The 21,994-nt window shown below is 37.5% G+C and overlaps 1 protein-coding gene across 15 annotated transcripts in view; it reads right to left on the reverse strand.

Annotated features, from left to right (window-relative positions):
* SPAG9 (sperm associated antigen 9) overlaps window positions 1-21,994 on the reverse strand; it is a 145,008-nt gene that overhangs the window by 76,826 nt on the left and 46,188 nt on the right. For 8 of the 15 annotated variants that reach the window (XM_025995937.2, XM_025995936.2, XM_072747484.1 and 5 more), the window contains 2 exons: window positions 14,779-14,849; window positions 5,310-5,404 (listed from right to left, as the gene is read on the reverse strand). In XM_025995937.2, the coding sequence (XP_025851722.1) occupies window positions 5,310-5,404; window positions 14,779-14,849 (166 nt within the window). Of the gene's footprint in view, window positions 1-4,431; window positions 4,865-5,309; window positions 5,405-14,778; window positions 14,850-21,994 lie in introns of those variants that run through there. The other 7 variants (XM_025995941.2, XM_072747487.1, XM_072747485.1 and 4 more) reach the window with 3 other exon arrangements.

The following is a 21,994-nucleotide window of genomic DNA, read 5'->3' on the forward strand; positions in this document are numbered from 1 at the left end:
TGCCTATCTAAACAAGTAGACTCATCAAAGGAAAAAAAGGACAGTCTCAGAAATTCAAATTAGCCACAAGAAATTAACTAAGAAAAGTAGTAAACTAATGTTTAGGAAATGTTGTAGGTACTGATGAGTTCCTTCCCCGGGGAGCAGTCTGTGGTCTGGTTTCACAGTGACAAAAACTACATTTTCACTCACTCTTACATTAGCCCTAAGGAAAACTAGCAACCTCTTCCTTTGGAAGTGAATCCCACCCTTCCTTCTACACTTCCCAAATCCCCAACCCTCTTCAGGGTACATGTTTTCTGCCTAAAGGAAAATCTATGTATAATCTAAATCAGGACTACTGATTAAGTGGTAAAAAGAACTCAAAAGAATTTTAATCCTTAACAGCAGGAAAGCTGTTTTTTTCTACAGAACAAATATATGCATTCCTTTCCATCACAGTACATGTGACAAAACCATTGTCAGTTTTTCCAAACAAGGAGGCCAAAAAAATTCTATAAAAAACTGTGGTTTCAAGAGAAAAAAAAAAAAAAAAAAAGAGGAAAAAAAACCCTGTAGTTTCCAATGCTTTGTGGGAAATTTCAGTGAACAAGAGTTACAATTTTAATAATAATAGAATTTCAACAAGAAACATATCCTTCAGTATGCACAGATTAAAAATCAAATGGCTTTTTAGGGGGTGGAAACCAGCCTATGAAGAGGTTGTCCTGGGTCATTAATCCAAAAAAGTAGAAGCTGGCAAGAAAAGAGACACTAAAGGTCTGGGGCCTCCTGGAACTGCTACCTCTACAGGTAAGAATGTAAATTAGAATAGAAACACACTGAGGTTATAAATAAAAGTGGGAAAATGTTCAGTTTTACTAAAAAAGTCTTTTATTCTGTAAGCTCATTTTTATAACAAGAAACTTAAGCCACCTGAAATGTGCCCTCACTTAACACAAAGGATATGCTTTTCTATTCTTCACTACAATCAGAAGGATTAGTAAAACTGTCAGAGACCTTCTTAAAGATTAGGTGAAGGAAAAGGACTGAGAGATTGCATTTGGTTAAAGGTATGTATGCACAATGAAATAAAACAGGACTTTTCTCTAACAGTTAATTATTCATCATTTCTTTACACTTGGGGTACTTTACCTATTTGATTTAGGAAAATCACAACAGAAGGCTAGATTTTAATAACAAATTTAAGTTTGTGTCTATGAACTTCTATAACAACCAAATGACAAAAATTAAAGTAACTACTCAGCTATTCTATTTAGACCAATTATTCCCCAATGCTGGTTCAGCAATAAAGTTTTCTTAAGTCTACAGTGAAAAAAGACATTATTTATTACATCCTTACTGGATAATATAGGGCATATTATTGTACACCTACACATTTCCATATATCCTAGAACCTGTTCTTTCCTGAGAATGACGAACCTTTCTCTTCATCTTTTCTGCTTCTCTGATTTTAAAATTCCTTTCTTTCATCAAATGATGGTGACAATGATGCAAATTTTGTTTTAATGTTCATACTTGACAAAATAAAAAGTTGTTGCCTGATGTTTATCCCTCAGTTGGGGGGCGGGTGTATTTTGGGAACCAAAAATCTAAGAGTCTAAGAGCTACTAAATGACTTACTTATTTTTTAACATATCTTAATAACTTAAGCAAAAGGGAATAAATTTAATGGGATAGTTTAATGGAAAGCTCTCTAACCCAAAAAGCAAAGACAAGCAGAAAGATAATACGAATGTCATGCAAATCTATCACACTGCTAACAGAAATCAAAACACAGGCCAGTCATTAGAATTATCTTCCTATATGAATGACAGACAACATCCATTCATTTTCACACATATCAAATACAGGAAAATTATTAAAACTACTGGAGGAAAAAGTCTGCCACGAAGCCAAGTTTTGCTTTTCCACTGTTGTTAAATGAGCCTGCTTTATCCAAAATACAAGGAGGATTCACACCTCTTTATATTGTTTTTATTAATCATTTAGAAACTGCTCTATAGGGAGAGTTTTTTTTTTTTTTTCAGAGACTATCAAGAAGGTGCTGGTGCTTTGGGTCACTGTTTCAACTCTGGAAAAAAATATTAATACATACATGTCTTCTCTCCTTCTTTAATGATGTTTCATGAGAGTTGAGGAGAGGGAAGACGTGTAATTACACAAATCAATCCTACTTTTAAAAAGAAACCCTGAAAGTTGAACGTTTAGTCCTACAGTCTATTGGTATGCATGTTTAGTACTCTACATATTAAATGTAAATACTTCAGTGAAACTCACAGAAAAAAACAAAGAATGGGATACATTTGGAAAAACATCAAGTAACAGGTTTAAACACCAGTGGTTTCAATATGTTCCAATATGAGGCCACTGTCTAGAAACTATGCCATCTTCAACTACCAGAATCCTTGGTATATTCTTTTAAACACTGCCTTAGTTCCATATATTCCATTTTTAATTGGTTATTTAAATGTAACCTGTGTATAAATAAATTCCCAATTACTTTTGAAACAGCTTCTTGGCAATATAGACATTTAAAACAAATAACCATTAATAAAATTTTAAAAAGATTGTTCAACATTCACCATTTGGCAAGCACTAAGAAGGGTGGTTTGTTTACGTTATCTCATTCAATTCTCATAAGGAAACAGGGATTATTTCCCCAGTTTTCAGATTAGGAAAAGTGAGGCTTAGAGAAATTAAGCACCAGGAATCCACAGAGATGGGACTCAAAGTCAGCCCTGTGGCACTCCAAGGCTCATGTCATTTCCTTGGAACCTCTCTACTTCTTGACAACTTAATATTGAAGAATTTGGCATTATTTCATTAGGTTATCAACAACTTTTGTGTCAAAAAACTTTCAGAATTTAATAATAAGGTATTTTATTAATAAAATAGCTAGAGCTCTGGAAAATAGTTCTGCTAAAAATGGAGTGCATAAGTTACTGCAAATTATTTACTTGTTTGGTTTATTAAAGATCTTGCAACTGATTAAATTAAAAATAATAATCTCACACTGATTTTTAAAACCATCCAGACGGGTAAGAATCTCAGAGAAGGAAACTGAGGCACAGAGATTTTAAGCAACTTGCCAAAGGTCCTACAGCTCACATGTGGCAGAGCATTTATAGGCAAGCAGCCCAGCTCCAAAGCCTCTTACCCACTGCACGGCCCTGAATGGCACAGCAGAAAGCCATCTCAAACACAACCCAAACCTAAGACAGCCCTTTAAAATTTATCTTCAATATTACATATGCTTGAGTGAAGGTCTTTGTTACCTAAAAGCCTAAATATACATATAAACAAATCTTTTATGTACTAAATATACAAAAGTAGTAAGATTTCTTCAAATTTTTATAAAATCAGGAAAGAAAATAAATGACCAAGCATCTAACTTTAGATCATAGATGACATTTAACTTCTGGGCCTTAAACTAATGTTAAACACAAACTGACCAATGAATAAAAAGAAAACACTGAAGGAACTTATTAGTTTAATTCATCTTAATTTATCTAAATCCACGAGTTGAGTATTTTAAGTAAACATTTAAATAATAAAATCTAGACACCACAAACCTTCCTTTAAAACCATGCACAATGCAGAAATCTGAACAAATGAGATGCCTTTAGTTTGAGGAGTTAGAAAACAAAAGATACCCAACCCTTAAATATCTAAGATGTAGAAGATGGTTCTTACAGGGTACGAGTAGAAAGAGCAGCAGCAAAGCTCCAGAGATTAATGACTACCTTCACAAACAGGCACGGATATTTGTCACCCAAGTCTACAAAGAAAGGGCAACATCTGACAAAACAATAGTGAATAGGCTTTGTAAAGCTTTCACAACTTTGATGTGTAAATAATGGGGGGAACGTACTCCTTGCCCTAAAAGGTTTAAATTCTTTCACTTTAAAATATATTTTTTCAGTAAGAAAATATTTGAATTGTCAGTTCCCAGGAGTTATTATCAAAAACTATAAAAATTATGCCTACAATGTCCATTCAGTCGAAGGATAACTGAAAAAAATAAACACCTACGGCCTGTGTCTAATCGGCTACAAGTCTCAGCATGAAAGATACTGGCCCCTAAATGCTCAGATGCTAAACACAGAGGTAGTATAAACTTGGACCCCTTGTTTTACTTTTGTTCTCCTTTTACTCTCTCAACACTGCCTAAAACAAGACCACACTGACCTTGTACTGCTGCGTAAGTACAATAGGAAAATCCTTTTCTTAAATCCGTAGTTTCCAAAGACAAAGCCGTATCCCTAGGTAATGGCCTGTAAATTACTATAAATAAAAATAAAAAAATCCTAGCTTCAGGCCATTTTCCATTGTTTCAATCTGCAACAGAAATGGTTACGAGCAGACCCGTGAAGCTGAAAATTTGAGAAAAACCAACTAAACAGGGGCTTCTAAGAGAGACTAGAGTACCTGAGTATCCTTGGTAGGTTCTGCGTCAGAGCTGGCACACCGGTAGAAATAGAAAAGTGCACAAGCAGCAAAACAGAGAGAGATACTAAGATAGCAGAATTAATGACCACCGCCCCGCCAACAAAGCCAAACACAAACAGCAGCATGCATCCAGGACTCATGGCGCTGTGCTGGCATGGTGAAACACCCGAACCAGGAGGCCTACACAGGGGCCAAAGGGGTATCTTTGTAGTGAGGATCTGTCATTCAGCTGCTGCCACAAAAACAATGCCATCAGCAGCAGCTTTCCACTCCATCCTGCAGCAGCTCCGGAGCGATGACGTCATCCTGCTCTCCCCACCTCATAACCATAGAGCTGCTGCTCCTAGCATTTATGCAGCAATCCAGAGCCACAGCGAGCCTATTAACTATTTTCCTCTCCACTAAGAGTCCTGGCTTAGCTCATTGGCTACAATGCTTGGGAGATCTACATAATTTATTCAGACTCCTACATCAAACAGAAGTCTAACCCTTTCGAACGTGCCTCTCCGTAACAAAAAGGACTTTAAACCAATTATACAGGAGAAAAGAAAAATTTTCAGCACTCCCACAAATCAGAAAAATTTAAACCTAGTATAATCTCCATTAAGTATTACAAAACAATCAAAATACCTCGATAGGTTGCTTAGATGGCATGGCTCAGGAATTACCTTTTCAATAGCGAGGGCTGTTTCTATTTTTCTATGCTATTCTCTCCTATAGCATTCCAACCATGCTTTCTGAGAGAGAGCTTTTGAATCAGCCTAACTATTGTTCCAGGATTAAAGAACAGGGAGAAACAGAAATAAACAGATGAATATTTCGATTTTTCTCAAGGCAAAATGTTTAACAAAGCTTACCTAATTCTACTATGAGCTGTGGACTCTAGTTGATCACTCCCTGAGAGCTGATGAAGTTTTGTTCTTTCTAAGTGTTCCATATAATTATGGATCATCTATTTTGAAGAAAGAAAAAATATGCAAATTTTTAAGGCTAATATCTGAAATAAAAACAGTATTTTAATAAGGAACATTTTAGTAGAAATTTCTTATTTACCAGACACTCACAGTTCCATGTAAAAGAATACTACGGTTGAAAAAAATTTTAGCAGCAAAGGAATATATGCAAATGCTTACATTCATTTAAGGACACTGGTGTCCAAAGAAGTACCCAACATGTTGCTTAGCATAGTGATAACTTCTTTTAACAATATGTGACATTATTAAAAGCTATAATTTTAACATAAATAACACAAGTTAGGACACAGGCATTGGGGAGGAGGTGATAAAAGACTACCAATAATAAAGGGCATTTGAGAAATCCATTCCCTAAAATGGGAAACCAAAAAAGAAATTAACATGAAACTTGAGAAGAAACCATACCCTGATGTGTGATCTTTTCCATTTTTTTTTCTTTTCCATTTTATAAAGGATTCAGAGTAAATATCACTGTCCATTTAATTAAGGAATTTAATACCAAGATGTTTATTTCTTGTGCCTATAGATTTCATTAAAAGAATGATAAAATATGGGGCACCTGGGTGGCTCAGGGGGTTAAGTGTCTACCTTTGGCTCAGGTCCTGGGATAGAGGCCCAAGTCAGGCTCCTTGCTCAGCGGGGAATCTGCTTCTCCCTCTCCCTCGGCCCCCCCACCCCCTTCAAGCAGGCACGCTCTCTCTCAAATAAGTAAAATCTTTATCTTTTTTAAAAAGATTTCATTCATGAGAGACAGAGAGAGAAAGGGGCAAAGCCACAGGGAGAGGGAGAAGAAACAGACTCCATTCAGGGAGCCTGATATGGAACTCGATCCCGGGACTCCAGGATCACGCCCTGGGCGGAAGGCAGGCACTAAACCGTTGAGCCACCCAGGGATCCCCAAGTAAAATCTTTAAAAAAAAAAAAAAAAAAGCTAAAATATTTTCTCTTTTGTTTGATTGTTAATATATTGGTGTCATCATTTAATGTAATCATCTAATAGCAAATAAAATGAAAAATCAGAGTGCTTTGATTTTATTGATTTATTTACTTCTTAAAGATTTTATTTTTAAATACATAGAGCTCAAACTTATAACCCCGAAACCAAGAGTCCCATACTCTACCAATAGCCAGCCAAGTACCCCATCAGAGCACTCTGATTTTAAATCTTGGATAAGGAGCCATAAGATAGACAAGCTGAATATGGAAGTAAAAGCTTCAGGAATATCAAGTATACAAACTGCCAAGAAATTCTATAATCCTATTTAGTTTTTGGTAATCTATAGTTCCACTTTTAAGAAACCTAAATCTGGCATTAAAACATGTAAAATGCAACAGATTTTCATCATAAATTCAAAAGGCCTTTGCTAGATACTAACATATGATTAAGAAAAAATGAATTTTAAAGAATAAGAAAAGGTATGTTAGCAATCTAAAAGAACGTAAATTTGGTAAGTAGACAAGAAAAAGTTGATGACTGTCTTGGGACTATCCTTTGAATTCTTAAAATTTGAATGTTCCGGGCAGCCCTGGTGGCCCAGCAGTTTAGTGCCACCTTCAGCCCGGGGTGTGATCCTGGAGACCTGGGATCAAGTCCCATGTCAGGCTCCCTGCATGGAGCCTGCTTCTCCCTCTGCCTGTGTCTCTGCCTCTTCCTCTTTCTCTCTGTGTGTCTGTCATGAATAAATAAATAAAATCTTTAAGGAAAAAAAATTTTGAATGTTCCCTGAATGCTTAAAAAGGCATGGAACATCTATAGAAGTTTCTAAACTATACCTGTATGAACATGGATTTCAATCTCAATATAACTTGAAACATGCACTGTAGCATGTTAAAAGGATAAATGAAAAGAAAGATCTTGAAAAAAATCTGTAAAACTTTTAAAAAGCACACTTTTGTTGGGAGAAATTTTACTTGGCCTGTATGTATGCAAAAAAATGAAATCTCCAAAGTGTTATTTACTTCAAATAAACAAAAAGCTTAACTGATGCATGATTTAAGTAAGTCTATCAAATCAAACATTATAAAAGAATTAAACAGGGCAGCCCGGTGGCTCAGCGGTTTAGCACCGCCTTCAGCCTAGGGCCTGATCCTGGAGACCTGGGATCCAGTACCACATCGGGCTCCCCGCATGGAGCCTGCTTCTCCCTCTGCCTGTGTCTCTGCCTCTCTCTCTCTCTCTCTCTCTCTCATGAATAAATAAATAAAATCTTAAAAAAAAAAAAAGAATTAAACAGGCTGTTTCCCAATTAAGACTATCTAAATAAGAATTGTATCAGACTAAGAAAAATTAACGTAGAATTACAGGGAAATGGTATGTAAAGGCATTAAAAATTTTAAATTTACATACCCTCTATTTTAAATTTACAAATTTTCTCTTTACCCCCCCAATTAAAAAACATATTTGCAGAAATACAGTTTTTGTCTTTGTGTCAGCATGTCAGAAATAATGAACTTAATTTTTTTTAAGATTTTATTTACTTATTCATGAGAGACAGAGAGAGAGAGAGAGAGAGAGAGAGAGGCAGAGGCACAAGCAGGGGAAGAAGCAAGCCCCATGCAGGGAGCCCGATGCAGGACTCAATCTTGGGACTCCAGGATCATGCCCTGAGCCAAAGGCAGATGCTCAACCGCTGAGCCACCCAGGTGTCCCAATACTGAACTGTTTTTTTCTTGAATCAAGAGGAACTTTAAGGAAAAAAAAACAAAAATGAAACTAAAATAACAAACTGATAGTTGAGCCAAATAGATATCAACTCAATTTTCAAAAGATTTTGCAAAACCTAAATTGGGGATCCCTGGGTGGCACAGCGGTTTGGCGCCTGCCTTTGGCCCAGGGCGTGATCCTGGAGACCCGGGATCGAATCCCACATCAGGCTCCCGGTGCATGGAGCCTGCTTCTCCCTCCGCCTGTGTCTCTGCCTCTCTCTCTCTCTCTCTGTGACTATCATAAATAAATAAAAAATTAAAAAAAAAAAAAACCTAAATTGAATTCTTATATACTGGATAGTAATTATATGCAACTGATTAGCTCAGATGAAAGAATCTAAGTTTCCTTAAATACTCAGATGAAGAAAACAGAAACTTCTTAGACTGCCTTTACAATATTCTATTTATTCAATATAGAAAAACAAAAATTATACATGCAAATATAGAATCAGTTCTACCCCCAAATAGTACATTCTAAAGACTGATTCTTGTCTTACATGATTAATTTTAAATTTATAAAATGCTGAATTCTAAATCTTCTTCAAAAGACTGACCCCTTCTTCAAATAATATATCCCAGATATAATATGCTAACATTCCAAAATGGTCTATATAACGAAACTGGCTCCAACCCAATTATTTTTTTTAAAGATTTTATTTATTTATTTATTCATGGGAGACCATACCCTTATGTGTGATCTTTTCTATTTTACAAAGGATTCAGAGTAAATATCACTTTCCATTTAATTAAGGAATTTAATACCAAGATGTTTATTTCTTGTGCCTACAGATTTCATTGAAAGAATGATAAAATATGGGGCACCTGGGTGGCTCAGGCGGTTAAGTGTCTACCTTTGGCTCAGGCTATGATCTCAGGTTCCTGGGATAGAGCCCCAAGTCAGGGTCCCTGCTCGGCCTCTCAGAGTCAGAGACACAGACAAAGAGAGAAGCAGGCTCCTCACAGGGAGCCTGATGCAGGACTCGATCCCGGGACTGAGATAACTCTTTGAGCCAAGGGCAGATGCCCAACCGCTGAGCCACCCAGGTGTCCTGGTTCCAGCCCAATTAAACTAGCACTTTATAGTAAAGAATAATAACAAAATGATAGCTAACGTTTATTGGGCATAAGTCAGCCAGTCCACTGACAGCAACTGTTTCATTAATCCTCACAATATTACAATTTTATAGACTCCAGCTTAAGGTTAATGTGCTCAATCTGACCAGCTAGTTAAGGATCAGCTGTGTTCTGCCATTAGCTAGTTGGCTTTAGGGCCAGAACTCCCTCTGACTCAGCCGGTCAAGAAGTTAAGCATTCTAGGGACTGGTTCAATTTGCCCTTTTAGTCAATTCTCTAGGCAGGCTATAAGCTCATTGTTCTTTCTTCCTCACACCCACAAGAAAACCCCACACCCTAAAGCATTTCCTGACGTCTGAAATAAAATATGCACTATATTCTATAAATTCACCCAAAAGTAGAAAAAATACACTGTATGTAAAAAAAAATTTTTTTAAGACTTTATCTATTTATGAGAAACAGGAAACAGAGAGGCAAACACACAGGCAGAAGGAGAACCAGGCTCCACACGAGAAGCCCGATACGGGACTTGATCCTAGGTCCCTGGGATCACGACCTGAACCAAAGGCAGATGCTCAACCACTGTACCACCCAGGTATCCCTAAAATTTTTAATTTAAAAAAAATTTAACTTTAATTATAGAGCTTCACAATATAGTTCTGCTTAAAAAAAAAAAAAAGTAAATGGCAGGCATAATCAGTGCTGCCAGACAGAAAAGAGAGAGGTGAGACAGCAAAAAAAGAGGGCACACTTTAGATAATCTACTGCTGGGTCCACCAGCGTCATCCCTCCAGATCTCATAACTGCACCTCTCCATTGTCTCAGCTATGTACATTAATTCACACATATTCAGGAGTCAATTCAGTAACAAACAGTTGGCAGTCCTAAAGAAGAATCCCAAACACACTGTCTGGAAAATCTCTACTCCCCTCTGCATAAAGAAATCACAGTAGAGGTCGACTGTCACCTTGGCTCAAGCTGGGAAGTAAGGCAATAAGTGAGGTTTTGAAGAAAAATGGCATGAGGATCCCTTTAATTGTGCTGGCCATGAATCTCTCCATATGCACCCAAGAATCATCCATATATCTATACCTGCAAGGCCACTATTCTTAAGGTTGTTGCAATGCCAGAAGCAAAGAGGCACAGAAAAATTTCTAGTGCTTTTAATTTTAACACTCATATATTCCATAACCTAAAAGCGTTATTGAAAATAGGCAACAGAATATGACAGAGCTAGGTTCAAATCCAGTCACACATACTAGCATGGAATTTGGAACAAATCACTTCATATTCCCTTTCTAAACTTCAATTTCTAAAATGGGGGTAGATGATGGAGTCTGGTCAGAGGATGAAAGAGAGTGCATTTAGGGGAGCCTGGGTGGCTCAGTCAGATAAGCAGCTGCCTTCAGCTCAGGGCATGATCCCAGAGTCCTGGAATCCAGCCCCGAATCAGGCCATGCTTGACTGGGAGCCTGCTTCTCCCTCTCCCTCTGCCTGCGATTCCCCCTGCTTGTGCCCTTCCCTGTTAATAAATAAAAATCTTAAAAAAAAAAAAAAAAAAAAAAAAAGGAATGCACTTAAACACTCCTTGAGGGGCACCTAGGTGGCTCAGTTGGTTGGATGTCTGCCTGCACCTCAGGTCATGATCCCAGGGTTCTGGGATCCAGCCCTGCATCAGGTTCTCCGCTCAGTGGGGAACCTGATTCTCCCTCTCCCTGCTGCTCTTGTGCTCACACTCTATATCAAATAAACAAATAAAATATTAAAACAAAAAACAAAAAACAAAAAAAAAAACGCTCTGACTGATGTAAGACCAAGGTTCAAGTTTCTGATGATTAATATAAGAGTGTGTATACACAGTTTGCCCAAGTGCCACACAACTGCTTAATGTTTGTATTTCCTCCACTGTCTTCTTTAAGGCATATCTTCTTTTAAGCAAATTCAGTATTTGATACAAAATTTTGAATTTGAATAGAGAGAGAACAGTTATGCATATTACAAAAGGAACCATGGGGCACCTGGGTGACTCAGTTGGTTAAACGTCTGCCTTTGGCTCAGGTTGTAATCCTGGAGTCCTGGGATAGAGCCCCACTTCAGGGTCCCTGCTCAGCTGGGAACCTGCTTCCTCCTCTCCCTCTCCCTCTGTTCTTTTCTCTAAAATAAACAAAATCTTTAAAAAAATAAAACAAAAGAGCCATAGCAAGTTTATCTTAAGCAGCAAATAATGTGTTTGATTAAAGTGCCATTTACACAACTTTTGAGGGGACACCTGGGGCTCAGCGGTTGAGCATCTGCCTGTGGCTTAGGGCGTGATCCTGGAGTCCATGACTCCCGCATCAGGCTCCCTGCATGGAGCCTGCTTCTCCCTCTGCCTATGTCTCTGCCTCTCTCTCTCTGTGTCTCTCCTGAATAAATAAATTAAATCTTCAAAAAGACATAAAAATAAAAAAATAAACAACTTTTTTGGGTGCATATAAAAAAGGTTACCTGCCTTGTAATAGTGAAAAGACAAGGTTAAATCCTTCAAAGTTCCTTTCCCTGAAGGTTCCCAGAATTTACCTTTAGGATATCTAGTTCTTTAGCAATGGACAGCTATTTATAATTGCTAATTGAATGGCATTTCTAGTACAGACATATAAACACAGGAAAATGTGATCTAGAGTAGACAGACCCATATTTTGAAGCAGCTCTATGTGTATTACATAAACCTTCCTTGAGGAAGAGCAAAATAAAAGGAGCCTGCCTAACAGGGCAGAGGAAAGAAGCTGCTTATGACTGACGGAGGGGTTCCTACGGAAAAAGTTGTCGTGCTGTAAGTGAAATCACCCTTAGTCCTAGACAGGCCCAACTCCAATGTGGTATTTAAGATTTTCCCCAAGGGGATCCCTGGGTGGCGCAGCGGTTTGGCGCCTGCCTTTGGCCCAGGGCGCGATCCTGGAGACCCGGGATCGAATCCCACATCAGGCTCCCGGTGCATGGAGCCTGCTTCTCCCTCCGCCTGTGTCTCTGCCTCTCTCTCTCTCTCTCTGTGACTATCATAAATAAATAAAAAATTAAAAAAAAAAATATTTTAAGATTTTCCCCGAGATCTCTTTTTCTTCCTAGAGTATCATTCTCTGAAGGAATTCTCTATAACTTTTATAGAAAAGTTATTGTACCTTTCACCTGAAATTAAGATGTCAGGTTGTTTTTCTATAGGAAAATTTCTTAACTTTTATTAAATAAATATGAAAAAATATGAAATTTCACTTTACAGTATTTTTTTAAAAAATACATATATTCATTTCTTTTAAAGATTTTTATTTATTTATTCATGAGAGACACAGAGAGAGGCAGAGATACAGGCAGAGGGAGAAGAAGCAGGCTCCATGCAGGAGTCCAATATGGGACTCGATCCCAGAACTCCAGGATCACATCCTGAGCCGAAGGCAGATACTCAACTGCTGAGCCACCCGGGAGCCCCTCATTTTGTTTTTTTTTTTTATTTTATTTATTTATTCATGAGAGACACAGAGAGAGGCAGAGACACAGGCAGAGGGAGAAGAAGCAGGCTCCATGCAGGAGTCTAATATGGGACTAGATCCCAGAACTCCAGGATCACATCCTGAGCCGAAGGCAGATACTCAACTGCTGAGCCACCCGGGAGCCCCTCATTTTGTTTTTTTTTAGATTTTATTTATTTATTCATGAGAGACACAGAGAGGCAGAGACACAGATAGAGAGAAGCAGGCTCCATGCAGGGAGTCTGATGTGGGACTAGATCCCAGGATTCCAGGGTCACGCCCTGGGCCCAAGGCAGACGCTCCACTGCTGAGCCACCCAGGTATCCCTATATACATGTATTCATTTTATACATACTTCAATTTAACAATCCTCAATTTTTACCAAGGTTAGAATGTCAATGAAAATGATTATTCATTACTCATCACTATCAATTACTTATGGCACATAAACATATTCCCCCAACCAGATTTATATTTATTTTTTTTTAAGATTTTATTTATTTATTCATGAGAGACACAGAGAGAGAGAGAGAGAGAGAGAGAGAGAGAGAGGCAGAGACACAGACACAGTCAGAGGAAGAAGCAGGCTCCATGCAGGGAGCCTGACGTGGGACTCGATCCGGTACTCCAGGATCACACCCTGGGCTGAAGGTGCACTAAACCGCCGAGCCACCAGGGCTGCCCACATTTTTATTTAATAGCATACCCATCTGTTCAGACATGGATATGGTATAAGAAGAAGCAACAACAGGTCTTTAACAATTGTTTGTGTTTTTTTAAGTAGGCTCCATGCCCAGTGTGTAGCCAAGCATAGAGCTTGAACCGAGGACCCTGAGATCAAGACCTGAGCTGATAATCAAGAGTTAATCACTTAACTGATTGAGCCACGCAGGTGCCCCATCAATCATTTCTGAACAGTCTTAATATCCACCAAATGCCATCTGATTAAAATCTGAATATTTTTCACATACTGACAAGGTTGCTGTTTAAGCTATTCCTGTCTTCCCAGGGGTCCATGGTTCCAAAACTCCTTAGCCAATCTTTTCCCTCCACCACTGAGTATTAATTCTTCACGGGTGGCTACAAAAAAACTAAATAATAACCAAACCTCCTAGATCTGAAATTCTAACCCCTCCTAAAGAAATACATATCCAACTTTATCATATTTAATCATATTATTTCAAAGCAAATCCTTAAAAGCAACAATATGGGTTTCTACCACAGGCAGGATAAGAGATCACAAACTAATGAAAGAAAAATGGAAGCTTAAGACTGGAACCATCTGTATTCTGGGAGATTTGGATAAGAAAGGGGAAAAAAGAGGAATTTTTTTTTTCACGTAACAAATAGTGCTTTGAGTCTATGAAATTCTATTTATTAAGGTTTGTGACCCCCCCCCCAGACTGACCATGAAACACAAAAACAATTTTCACATTCAAGAGACTGCAACAAAGGCAGCATATGAAAGGCTCACAAAGAATCATAAAAAAGGTTAAAAACATGCTCAGGTACGTTTTCTGATTTGCTTTGGAGAGATTATATACTAGAGTTATTAATTTAAAATACTGAAATTTCATGCAGAAAATCTGTCTTAGAGTCATTCTGGTTTAATAGACAATGTGTTTATATTATTTGTCATAAGCTTAATGCAAATAAGCCTTTTATAGTGGATTATAAATACAGAAACTCTTACCAACTAGTTACCAATCCATCATTTCCCAACTGGTAACAAAATACATCAATCCTTGTCATATTAGTATCATACAGACTTTTTATTACACAGACATTAGTTTGTAATTAGCTGACCAAAAAAACAACTATTGGAACTGCCTTAGTAATTACATTATTCTATGGCAAACTGTCATCCATGAAAAGTTAATTCCAAATTAAAAAAACAACAGAAGTCCGCGTTTGGTAACAAAGGTAAATGCTAAATGAAATTTAATGTTTTCTGGACATATTCCCCAAGAATTATAGTAGCTGACTTTCAAAGAAAAATTAAGACATAATTTCTCAAGTTAATTCAGCCTGTTCAATGTTAGCATGGTAAGAACAACCCAGAAACCCACCTCAGTGTGTCTCTGATGTAATGCATTATATTCCTTCTTCAGTTCTGCTTCTCTTTCTTCAAGTCTGCTGACTGAAATTAAGATACATAACATTTAATCAGAACAAAATATAAGAAATTCACTTAAAAATTCCATTCTTAAAACCTGGAATAGGTTATCTATAATTCTTAGTAACTTTAGGACTCAGTGCTTCTCAAAATCGAGACCTCAGTTACCTTCCTTAATAAGTAAAACTTTCAGCAAGGGAGGATAAACTAGATTTTTTAAAAGCCCCTATACATCAGATTGCTTCTCCTAATAGGTGTATGTTTCTCAGGTCACCCCTTTAAGTAGATTTTTACTGTGACATAAAATGATCTCTTTCGAAAACACTTTACAAATCCCCTCATAGAAGTTTTAACCTGGGGTCTGGGTCCAAATCATTGACTTTTAACATTACTCAAGCTCTTTTCACTACTGAGCAGTTACGTGAAAGCACCATTGTTCAAAAGTACTTTTTCTGCTTCAGGGCTTAATTTCAGGGATTCATCTTCTTTGATTTAGCTCCCTCTACTGATGGAGTTTGTGAGTAGCACTGATTTGGGGGTAGGGCTCAGAGTACAACTACTAGTTTTAGATCCTGAGATACAGAATGTTAGGACAGGATTTCATAGGAAATAATATCAGAGAGGAATGATTCTGAGAGAAAGTAGAGTCCAAGCAGGACCACAAAGAAATTAAATTACAGTACTCAAGATAGATGGTGAAGACAGTATACAGGCACTGTTCCCATAGAGAAGGGAACACAAAACCGTGATAGTGCAGAGAAAGAGGGGAGACTGGCCAGCCTGGAGGAGCTCATACTGACTAAGTAAGGCACAGTGAGAGATGGTCTGGTGAGGAGAAATAAAGCTGGAACCACCAGGAACTTGTCAAGAAACTCATTTAAGTCTGTTTAAAAGACAGATTAGTTGGAAATGTTTTACTGGTATAAGGGTCTGCTAGCTGTAAGCATGCAAAATTGCTTGTAAGCCACAGCCTGTGACCATGACAGATGGCAGCAGAAGTAACTACTATGAACAGATGGCTGTAGAAGTAACTATGATCTATACAACAGTACATACACGAATGTTTCCCTATACCTAATGTTACCACAGCAAACACCAAATGCATAACTTGTGCTGCCCAGTAAACTCATCCTTGGTTTGTGTAGTAGCTTTACGTGCTACCATTTGTTTGAATATCTTGAAAATATGTCATTAATTAGAAAAACTGTAGCTCTGTGGCTGAAAGCAATAATAAGCAAACTTGTAATGCTGATGTATTGTGAAAATGTAATAGGTATTGAAACTATAGTAAGTTTTAGGGCTGCTTCTGTGATTTTTATTTAAACACAAGAAATCCAAGCAAATTATATTTAGTTACAATTTCAAAACAAATGTCTTTTACTACTTCTTGTCAATTAAACTGATCTAAAAACCTTAACCCTAATACTATTGTGTGAACCTTACCTATTTTTAGTTGTTCATTTGTGTATATCAAGATTTTCTTGGTATTGTGTAACCAGAAAAAAAAAATTGTAAGTTGGGACTCAAATACAACTATCATCCATAAACTTCAATTTTCAAGTTTGTGCTCAACAATAGTCTCATTAATTCTTGTCAGGTCTTGACATGAATTCATAAAATAAGTTTGTATCACCATCACCACCACTTCTGATAGCAGCTAAAATTTTATAGTGCTTATTATGTACCATGCACTGTCTTGTGTGCTTATATAAGCAAATTATTTGAACCTTATATTAACCTTATGCTGAAAGTATTAATACTACACTCATTTTAGAGATGAGAAAACTGAAGCAAAGAGAAGTTAAGTAACTTGCACAAAGTCACACAGTTATTAGTAAATGGCAAAACCAGGATTCCTTTTTTTTTTTTTTTTTAAGATTTTATTTATCTATTCATGAGAGACACAGACAGAGAGAGAAGCAGAGACACAGGCAGAGGGAGAAGCAGGCTCCATGCAGGGAGCCTGATGTGGGACTTGATCCCGGGACTCCAGGATCACGCCCTGGGCCAAATGCAGGCGCCAAACTACCAAGCCACCCAGGGATCTCCAAAACCAGGATTCCTAATGGAAGAGTCTGGGCCCAGAACCTGTTTGTAATTACTTAACATAGTAATACTCCCTTTGATCTGTTCATATAATGGAGCCTACCTTAAAACTTCACTTGGGGGAAAAATGTATAGATGGTATTCTTTCTTTCAAACAAAAAACGCTCTGTTCTTACAGAAATAATCTAGTTACAGATATTATGACTTAAAGACATCAAACTGCCAAGGAAAATACATATCCAACTTTATCAATCATCAGAGAAATATGTATTAAAACCAAAATGCAACACAGCCCTTGTATGCCCATCAGAAAAGCTACAATGAGAAATACAATATACCAAGTTCTGGTAGAATATGGAGCAACTTGGACTCTCATATGCTACTGGTAGGAGTAAAAACTGATACACTATTTGAAAACTGCTGGGCAAGATTTAGTAAAGTTGCATATTTACCAATCCTATGACAAAACAACTTAATTGCTAGGAAATACACATACAAGTCCACCAAAAGGCATTTAAAACAATGCTCAAAGCAGCATTATCAGTAATAATCCAAACCTGGAAACACCCCACCCGTCTAATAGCATAAAGGATAAATATTCCTGCATTATAACACTATTCAACAGTGAGAATGAACAAACTACTGCTACACGTCATGGATGACTCTCACACACAGGAGATTGAGGGAAAGAAGCTAAAGCAAAAGAATACAAAGTTCAAAAGACATATTTAAGGAACTAAGCTAAAACTAATCTAAAATGTCAGAAATCAGGGTAGTGGTTACCTTTGGGGAGGAGTTAGTGACCTGATTAATTCACTGTGTGTGCAGCCCCACCCTGCCCCAGTTCAAACACACTGAGCACCTATGCACACAAGCACTTACTTGGGCTTGAATACTCATCATTCTTTACGTTCTCCGACAACTTCTCTGAATTCAACATTTAGCAGAGGATCTAAACAGACCATTCAGACCCATTACGAACAAATTGTGCCAATTCACCATTAAAATGTATAGGGAGGGATCCCTGGGTGGCGCAGCAGTTTAGCGCCTGCCTTTGGCCTAGGGCACGATCCTGGAGACCCGGGATCAAATCCCACGTCGGGCTCCCGGTGAATGGAGCCTGCTTCTCCCTCTGCCTGTGTCTCTGCCTCTCTCTCTCTCTGTGACTATCATAAATAAATACAAAATAAAATAAAATAAAATAAAATAAAATATAAAATAAAATAAAATAAAATAAAAGATAGATAAGATAAGATAAAATAAAATAAAATAAAATAAAATGTATAGGGAGATGAGCAAAAATGTTACCGGATTGAAGAATTATAAAAAGAAAAAAAGAGGGCAATAGGAGAGGATAAATTGGAATTACTCTTTTGAAGGTCATGTTGGTGATACCTAATAAAATAAGCAATGTGTATATATCCTCTGACCCAGTATTACTACTTTTTTTTTTTTAAGAATTTTAATATTTATTTGAGAGAATGCACAGCAGAGAGAGAATGCTTTGGGGGGGAGGGGTCAGAGGGAAAGGAAGTAGCAGATTCCCTGCTGTGTGAGACCAATGCAGGGCTTGATCCTTGATCCCAGGACCCTGGGATCATAACCTGAGCCGAACCAAATGAGCCATCCAGGTGCCCTCCCAGTATTACTATTCTTACTCATCCTGTGGAAATACCAAAGCCCAAAGATGTGAAAATGTTCTATGCAATACATTTTATAATAACTCCCAAATTACAACCATCCCCAAATTTGTCATTAGGTGGTTGGTAAAATGAAATATCATAGTCATTGGATGGACCACAATCCAGTGGCTTTGCTACTTCCAAGTTATTTTACCTTGAGTATATTAATCCCTCTGGGCCTTAGTTTCCTTATTTATAATTGAGAAATAATAGTATATTAGAGTTTATTTTAGTAATAGCACCTAGCACACGTTTTTCAAATACAACAAAGGTACTGCTAAAAGGAATGCAGTGTATCTACATGTGCTGACATGAAAATGATACCTAAAACTGAATGGAAGAATGTTGAATATATACTGCTATATCTGAGAATAAAAAATAAATGCCATAAAGGTGGAGTGCTAACTCAATAGGACAGGTATCCTTGTAAGAGCTCTTTCTCCCCACTTATGCACAGAGCAAAGACCATATGAGGACATAGACACAGCGAGAAGGCAGCTAACTGCAAGCCAAGGAGAGACCTCTGAAGAAACCAAACTTGCCAGCACCTTGGTCTTAGACTTCCAGCCTCCAGAACAGTGAGGAAATAAATTTCTATGGTATTTTGCCATGGCAGCCCTCCCAGAGTAATATAAGAAACTAAGTATCATCTTGGAAAGAAGCTTAAAGCTTTTGTACAAGGTGTTTATCAAGTAACTTGGATAGGCTGGACTTGCAGCTTATAGAAACAGGACCTCACTGATATTATGGCAATTTGCTTACCAGTGCTGGTTTGTGTGGCTTTGCTGCTATGTACTATTTAGTAGTAAGATTGTGGGAGATATAAGACCCTAATATACTACAATTACCAGAGATTTCCTTATTTACCTAAATGAATGTGCTTTGTTCACAATGGTTCATCTTCATCTATAAAAATTCCTTAAGAGTTCTATTAGTCACTTTGCTCCCCTTAAAGCATTCTGGATTATCCCTATCTAATTCCTTAAGCCTCCACCCACAGCTTTCTAAACCATTAGTTTCTGCTTAATTTATTTCCATAACATCCTATTTTTACTCTTGCCTCAAAAATAGCATATGACGGGATGCCTGGGTGGCTCAGTGGCTAAGCATCTCCCTTGGGCTCAGGTCATGATCCCAGAGGTCTGGGAAGTCCTGCATCAGGCTCCACTTGGGGAGTCTGCTTCTCCCTCTGCCTATGTCTCTGCCTCTCTGTCTCTCATTAATAAATAAAATCTTTAAAAAAAAAACACCTGATAATCAACCCATTTTCTAACACCTCTTTCAAAATATATTAATCTCATAGAAATTATCTATGTCTTTTTTTCTTAGCATACACCACACAAAAAAAGGTCATTTAGCATATGCAAACTGTATGTGGTTACATGACTTGCCCCTTACCCTGTTTGTTATTTTTATTAATCAACTTTATTTTTTTTACAGCAATTTTAGGTTCACAGCAAAACTGAGCAGAAAGTACACTGTGTTCATACACCCCTTCCCTGTCACACACACACCTACAACCTCCTCCATTATCTACATTCTGCAGAAGAGTGGTACATTTGTTACAATCAAAGAACCTAGCTGACATTATCACCCAAAGTCTACAGTGTGCATTAGAATTCACTCTTGGTGTTGAATATTCTATAGACTTGGACAAATATATAATGACATGTATCCACCATTATAGTTTTCACATAGAATAGTTTTACTGCCTTAAAAATCCTGTGCTCCACCTATTCATCCTCCTCCCTTAACCTTGGCAACCACTGATCTTTTTACTGTCTCCAGTTTTGCCTTTTTCAGAATTCCCAAAGAGCTGAAATCATACGGTACAGAGTCTTTACACATTGGCTTCTTTCACTTTGTAATACGCATTTGGGGTTCCTCTGTGTCTTTTCATGGCTTGATAGCTCATTTCTTTTTAGCACCAGATAATAATACATTGTATAGATGTGTCACAGTTTATTCCTATTATTTTCCTAAGAGCAAGAAGAGTGAGACATAAGAGTTTTCTTTCCACATTCATTTTCATTATTCTACACCACTAGAGAACATAATCCTTTTTTTTTTTAATTTCTTTTTTTTAAATTTATTTATTTATTCATTAGAGACACAGAGAGAGGCAGAGACAGAGGCAGAGACAGAGGCAGAGGCAGAGGGAGAAGCAGGCTCCATACAGGGAGCCCGATGTGGGACTCGATCCCGGAACTGCGGGATCATACCCTAAGCCAAAGGCAGATGCTCAACCGCTGAGCCACCTAGGTGTCCCAGAGAAGATAATTTTTTTTAAATTTATTTATTCATTCAGAGAGAGCGAAAGAGAGGCAGAGAGAGACACAGGCAGAGGGAGAAGCAGACTCCATGCAGGAAGCCCGACGCGGGACTCGATCCTCCGTCTCCAGGATCGGACCCCGGGCTGCAGGCGGCGCTAAACCGCTGCGCCACCGGGGGTGCCCCAGAGAAGATAATTCTTAAAACTACCTTATGGAATGACAGAATTCAGTAACTTGAGAATGTGTCTCACGAATGTACAAAATAAAATTTAGAAAATTATATTTAAGAAGTGTTTTCTACCCTTACTATAGACCTATATGTTTACACTATTCAATCAAGTCCAGAAGTCTTCCTAGAATAGTATGGTACATTTACTCATAAAATGGGGGTGGCAAAAAAACTCTCCAAAATTTATAATGTATTCAACTCCTCACTCCCATTGCTAATTTTCTAGGGGCAAGATAAAATTTGTAGCCAGAAAAAAAAAAAAAAAAAAAAAGATTTGTAGCCCATAAACACATGTATCTTGTTAGCAAAATCTAACCACTAAATCAGAAATTGATTTCCTTGTAAAAAGGAATTATCTTATGGTTAAAATGTCTACATAAATTCGATTTAAACCTATCAGTTCCTCTAACCTAAGTATTACCCATTTCCATCTTCCCCTCCACTCCATTGTAAGAATTACAGCCTATTCAGCTCAGTCTATTTACTTGAGGTCCTTAAGTGATTATTTCTGTATCTTATTAAACAGAAAACTTGCTATTTTGTACTGTCCTATCCAGATGTATCATAGATAACTAATTATATAAATCAAAAGAAGTACACTAAAATATATTACCTATTACTAGTAGACAACTACAGCATTACAAAGATGGTTCAAACATTAAGTTACCCACTTCCCCACTTATGAACTGGGAATTAAACAAGCCAGGATGCCAATGAAAAATCCAAGACATATCTTCCCAAAGGAGTTGTCCATTACATTCAACTCTACAAAACTACATAGGCTTTCAGATTGCTAAGTTAAAGTTTGTTGTTGTTTTTTGGTTCTCAGACCAGCAATATATAGGCAATTTAAAGGCGAGGCGGGGAGGAGGGTACACAAAATGTAGAACGTCCATATAAGGGAAAATTATTCAGCCTTAAAAAGGAATGAAGTATGGC

Source organism: Vulpes vulpes, chromosome 2 (assembly GCF_048418805.1).
Source record: "Vulpes vulpes isolate BD-2025 chromosome 2, VulVul3, whole genome shotgun sequence".
In the NCBI taxonomy this organism is placed as follows: domain Eukaryota; kingdom Metazoa; phylum Chordata; class Mammalia; order Carnivora; family Canidae; genus Vulpes; species Vulpes vulpes.